The 6502-nt window shown below is 35.9% G+C and overlaps 1 protein-coding gene across 1 annotated transcript in view; it reads left to right on the top strand.

Moving 5' to 3' along the window:
* Nucleotides 1-6502, top strand: part of LOC107566554 (regulating synaptic membrane exocytosis protein 2-like) — a gene marked incomplete at its 3' end in the record, with an annotated part of 39959 nt that overhangs the window by 9582 nt on the left and 23875 nt on the right. Inside the window, exons 3-4 of the mRNA XM_016252027.1 lie at nucleotides 3205-3243; nucleotides 4384-4470. Coding sequence (XP_016107513.1) covers nucleotides 3205-3243; nucleotides 4384-4470 — 126 coding nt within the window. The remainder of the gene's footprint in view (nucleotides 1-3204; nucleotides 3244-4383; nucleotides 4471-6502) is intronic.

Genomic DNA, 6502 nt, shown 5'->3' with positions numbered 1-6502 from the left:
ATCTCTGCGTCTGAGCTGCATTAGGACTCAGTGTCGGGCATTTAGAAGCGCTGGTGCTGATTGGCTGATCACAGCTTGTAATCTCTTTACGTGTTCAGAGAGAGACACAGTGTTTAGCTGGACAAACCTACTGTACACAGGGGTTTCCACTGCACACCACACAGGACTGGACTGCTCTTTGACCATAAACTATTTCCATATGACAGTCAGGGAATTTCATTTTTTCCCCTGGTATGCTGTAAACACATCTCTGTCAATGAGCTTTTATGAGACCTCAATTTCAAGTTGAGTCTTATGCCAGGTCTGCTGTGTGAAGACGTTGTGTAACAGGATTAACATTTATAGTAACCTATGCTCATTGGCTCAGCCTTAAAAAAGTTGCTATATAAGTACTGTATACTACTTTTCACTCAGACTAGTGTATACAACAACAGTACAGTAATTGCATTTTTTTCAGTTGCATGTGATTATTTTATAGCCTTGTACATGGTTTACTATTAAATATACTATATTAAAAATGCAACATTAAAGAATTCAAATAAATGATAAGATGTAATCTCAGGTCTATATCAGATTTTAATAATAAATTTTTTTTTAATCCAGTTATCTGTAAAATATCTTTACCTTATGTAAGTCTGGATAAATAATAATAGTAGTAGTAGTAATAATAATAAAACAAATTAATAAAAAGAAAAATCAATGAAATTTATGGTGAAAAGATGTCAGCTGTGGTTGCCGGAACTTTGCTGTAAAAAAATATGGTATAGCAACATTTTAGGTTTTACGAATTGAATTAAAATTGACATGAAAATAATGTATATTTCATTAACTGATATAAAGTTAATTTTCCAACCTACTAAAATCTTTTTTTATAAGGTTGTACCTTTATAATATACTGACAACCACTATAAAAATACAGCTGGTAATGAGAAAGTCACATGATGAATCAAAGTTTATCACAAGCTTTTCCACATGCTGAAGTAAACACTAATATATCGGTGCACATAATGTCGTATACACACACACACACACACACACACTCACTCACTCACTCACTCACACACACACACACTCACACACACACACACAACAATTATGTAAAGGGGTCATATGGTGCGATTTCAAGTTTTCCTTTCTCTTTGGAGTGATGAAAGCTGTTCGTGAATAGATAAGATCTGTAAAGTTGCAAAGACTAAAGTCTCAAACCCAAAGAGATATTCTTTATAAAAGTTAAGTCAACCACACCTACCTAAAACGGCTCGTTCTAACACGCCCCCACATGTCTACATCACTGTGTGGGAAGATTTGCATAACGCCGCTCAAATGTTCACGCAAAGAAAGAAGGCGTAACTTTATTGTACAGTATTACACACAATACCAAAAGTCATATATAAGGCAAAACAGTTCCGTTTCTTTTTATTTATTCTCTTTATGTTAAAATGTTTCATTATATGATTTTCATATTCATGTTGGTTTATGTATTTTTGTCTTTTTTTAATTAATTTTTATTTTTATAATCATCCACTTATTTATTAGGGCTGCCAGTAGATTTATCTTATAATTTTCTGGAGTTACTTCTTCTCAGATGCTAAAATTGATCGATTTTGTATCAAAATACAAGCAAGGCAAGGCAAGTTTATTTATATAGCATATTTCATACACAATGTAATTGCTTAACATAGAAAATAAAATGAAAATGATAATAAAATAATCACAACAGATGCATAAGAAATAAGAAAAACAATAAACGATGAGAATAATATACTGAAAATACCAAAAATATTTCCATTTTAAGATACAGAATCATCTGTAGTGCGTTTATCATTTTTACTACAGTCCTCTCGTGAAATCTCCAGCTCACTCGTACCATCTGAACCACTGGAGAAACACCAACCATCCACAGTTCAAACTTCAAAAGTTTAATGATTAAATGAGCAAATTTACATTAGCCTTAGCAAATTTATAATTCTTAAAGGGACAGTTCACCCAATTATTAATAACATTACATTTCATGCAATAAATGCTATTTATTGTCATTTTAGCATGATTTGAAAGACCCTTAAAGGGATAGTTCCCCCAGAAATGATAATTACCCCATGTCTTACTCCCCCTCAAGCCATCCTAGGTGTATATGACTTTCTTCTTTCAGACGAATCCAATCTGAGTTATATTAAAAAATGTCCTGGCTCTTCAGAGCTTTATAATGGCAATGAATGGCTGTTGAGTCCAATAGAAGTCCAAAAAAGTGCATCCATCCATCATAAAAAGTCCTCCACATGGCTCTGGGGGTTAATAAAGGCCTCCTAGAGTGAATCAATGCATTTGTGTAAGAAACATATCCATATTTAAAATTTTATAAACTGTAATCTCTAACTTCCACTAACTTTTGTACGCAGATTCACAAAAGAGTGGCATTCTAGCGGATGGCGTATAGGACATATACTAGCATAGAATATGCTAGTCTCGCAAGAACCAAATTTTGTTAACAGCAAAGGAAAACCAGTCTCCTCTTGGCTTATATCAAAATCCTCCGACATTTTCCTTTACAAATCCTCGTTTTGTACTTTTAATTAGTGACCAGTGTTTTGCTCTCTCCTCCGTCCTACATCATCCACTGAAACCCCACTCTCTTGTGAACGCATGAGCGACGGTTAGCGGAAGCTAGAGATGACTGTTTATAAAGGTTTAAATATGGATTTTTCTTAGGCCTTTATTAACCCCCCGGAGCCATGTGAGGCACTTTTTATGATGGATGGATGCACTTTTTTGGGCTTCAAAATCTCAACACCCATTCACTGCCATTATAAAGCTTGGAAGAGCCAGGAGATTTTTTTAAATATAACTCAGATTGGATTCGTCTGAAACAAGAAAGTCATGTACACACGTCATATACACCTAGGATGGCTTGAGGGGGAGTAAGACATGGGGTAATTTTCATTTCTGGGGGAACTATCCCTTTAAGGGTCTTTCAAATCATTCTAAAATGACAACAAATAGCATTTATTGCATGAAATGTAATGTTATTAATATAATAATAATAATAAATATTTAATACGTTGACACATTAATTTGGCAGCCCTAATATTTATTTATTATTTTAACTTAATTATGCCATGATTTCATTTGTTTCTGCTTCATCAGTGTTTGATTTAGTCTCTTGTTTTGCCCTGTGTGTGTGCTGAGCTGTTGAACATGTCTTTTTAGGGAACCTCCAAAAGAAGACACAAAGCCTCAGCCAGCTCAGTGAGTACAAGACAACTCTTCCAGCGTACTTTAAGCTCTCAGCCTTCCTTTTCCACCCTTTGCTGTCTGTGACACATTCCTGAGAGCTGACCTGTGATCAGTTATTTGGCTCTATGATGTCCTGTAGTCGGTACACTTGTATAGCATCACCTCTACTTTTCTTAATACAGTGCTTTTACTGAAACTGTTCCTGCTTTCTCCCCCCTTACTAACCTTTTTATCCATTCAGTAGCACACTCGTGTTGCTCTAGTGATCCATGTGTACATGTCAGCTGCTCCTCCACAATGCTCCAGTAATACAGCACTACTGTCCTCTTGTGATTCATACTCAGCTGCTGTCGTATTGTGTCTTCTTTCTCCTCTCTCAGTCCTAATGCTGCTGTTTCTCCGATCACTCATCTCTCGTTAGTCAATTCTAATGCATTACTCTCTTGTTTGTCAGTAAAATTATGTGAGCATCCTTCAAACAAGATCAGTTTACTTAAGTTAAAATGGCATTAGAGTTGTTTTAAGAGACTATATATTTAACAAAGATATTTTAATTTGTAAAAAATATACCTTAGTAAATTTTGGTATCGGTAATTTATTTTTAAAACAAAATAACAAAAACTATTATCTAAAAGTTTAATGTCTGTTGTTCCGAAGTACATTATTATATATTATTAATATGATTAATTATTAATATATATTACACATATTTCATTAATTCATAAATACTTACATACATAATCTTATTAACTCCAAACTTTTGAACCGTAGTTCAAACATTGATAGTCTATTCAAAATTGAAACTCTGCTCACTATTATGTCATTCTAAACCTGTTTGACTTTCTTTTTTAGAACACAAAAGGAAATATTATATCCTAGCTGAAAAAGAGCAGCGTAAACAGTCTGTTCAACATCCTCTTTTGTGTTCAGGTTTGCAGTGACATGAAGGTGTGTAAATGATGAATTTTCCTTTTTGGATGAACTGAAATTAACAGCTAGAAGATTCGACACACACACACTTACAAACAGTTGCAGTCAAGCATTACAGCACCGTTCAACAAAATGTTTTGGGATTCCTTGGTGTCGTGAGGAAGAGAGAGAAACACATCCCTCGGTTCTTGCCACTTGATGTTGCTGTGCTTGTCTGAACAGGTGGAACCCTTTCAGTGGAATCACTGAGCTGGTTAGTAATGTTCTTCAGCCCCAGTCAAAGTCCCCCAGTGAGGAGCAGCCAACGCCGTAAGTACAGTTGATACTGAAAGTGCTGCTGAAAGTAGATAGTTTAAAGGAATAGTTCACCCAAAAATGAAATTTGCTGAAAATGTACTCACCCTCAGGCTGTCCAAGATGTAGATGAGTTTGCTTCTTCATCAGATTTGGAGAAATGTAGCATTTCATCACTTGCTCACCAATGGATCCTCTGCAGTGAATGGGTGCCGTCAGAATGAGAGTCCAAACAGCTGATAAAAACACCACAATAATGATTAAATAATTATCTCCTGATTCAGTCAAAATGACTTTTTCACTGGAGGAAGCATTATTATGGATAGAGGACTCATGTTTACGCCAGAGGCAACGGTTTGAAGTTAAAAATGTCTTAATGATGGATTTGTTTCTTACAAACATGCAGCATTTCACTTCACAAGACCTTAAAAGGGACATCGGATTCTCATTTACCACAAGTCGGTATGATTCTTTAGGGTCTTCATGAAATGTCTGTAACATACTTTGGTTAAAATTCATCAATAGTCGTGTAAAACAACACCCTTTATCCCATGTCAAAAACAGTTCTGTTCAAAGCGAGCCGTTTCGGTGCATGTCTCTTTAAATGATAATGAGCTACTGCTCACCCCGCCCCTCTCTTCCATTTTGTGTGTATTCGGTGGTGTGCTGCCATCAAAAATAAAACGAATCCACTGCGTCCTCAGTGGCTCTGATGTCGGGAGAAATTGAAGACTCTTATGTTCACATCCAACTACAAAACACCTTGACTCATATTCATGAAAAGTCTCAGAGCAAAGTGTTGTCCTAGTGACAAAATTCAAAGAAAATTCGTAGAAAAGTGGGCGTTTCCCCTTAAAATGAAAGAGAAGATCCTAGTAAAGATAAAAGTTATTCACAAAGCATCTTAACCCTTAAAAGAGCTCTTAAGGTCCAAAAGTGTTAGGAGTAGAGAGAAGGACTTTTAAGAGGCTTAAAAGTTTCTTTAGCAGAGGAGAAAATAGCCGAAAGACTAAGAGGGAGAAGAAATGTGCTGCTTAATTAGACACTAGATTAGATTGTGCAACAGGGATCATGTTTGTGACCGGTCTTATTAGAGACACAACAACATCTATATATATACAGTATATAGATAGATAGATAGATAAATTACCAAATCATTTTTTATGTTTCTGTAATGGTTAATCCACCAGTATGTGTAAGCTCTTTAGTCACAGTAGTTAGGATTTAATGGGTCGGCCCCGCCTCCTCACTAAGATGAAAGTTTTTGTCTTTTCCTCGCTCAGAGTTGCTCTCAGATTGGTCGGTCTTATTAGAAACACAACAACATCTATTTATATATACAGTATATAGATAGATAGATAGATAAATTACCAAATAATTTTTTATGTTTCTGTAATGGTTAATCCACCAGTATGTGTAAGCTCTTTAGTCACAGTAGTTAGGATTTAATGGGTCGGCCCCGCCTCCTCACTAAGATGAAAGTTTTTGTCTTTTCCTCGCTCAGAGTTGCTCTCAGATTGGTCCTGAATCCCTCTTAAAGCTGCAGTCCGTAAGTTTTGCCTCTTTGTCGCCATCTCTGTTTGAAAACCTGGAATTGCAGCTGTGTGCAGAATTATCTAGCTTGCGTGGGTTGTGAGTCGGCGTGGCTGCAGCGCGGATGAATCCAATGTTCTGAAGAGTATGTGTGGCAGTCAGTCACCGCACTGGTGTGGATATTTACTGTACTTCGCAATCACAGATTCTAGCCTACGTCTTGGAATATGACTCAAATAAGCATTTTCACTGGATATTGCCATCTGAACAAGTAAGTAACAAGTCTGCCACATTTGTTCTGACCAACTGAGGAAAAAAGCATTACCATAAATCTCGCTACCAATGGTGATTAAATCTAAAGATCGGTTAGCTCATATCACATCAAACCGTGTGAATGATTATTACTGTTATACTTTATTCTCAAATTATTAATGTTAACAACATCAGCATTGCGTGACTGTGTGTATTTGCGTGTAGATTTCAATTTCTGTACAGTCTAATATCTAATTGTCAT

Source organism: Sinocyclocheilus grahami, unplaced genomic scaffold, assembly GCF_001515645.1.
Source record: "Sinocyclocheilus grahami isolate Dianchi unplaced genomic scaffold, SAMN03320097.WGS_v1.1 scaffold1083.1, whole genome shotgun sequence".
In the NCBI taxonomy this organism is placed as follows: Eukaryota; Metazoa; Chordata; class Actinopteri; order Cypriniformes; family Cyprinidae; genus Sinocyclocheilus; species Sinocyclocheilus grahami.
This window is presented reverse-complemented; position numbering and strand designations above follow the sequence as displayed.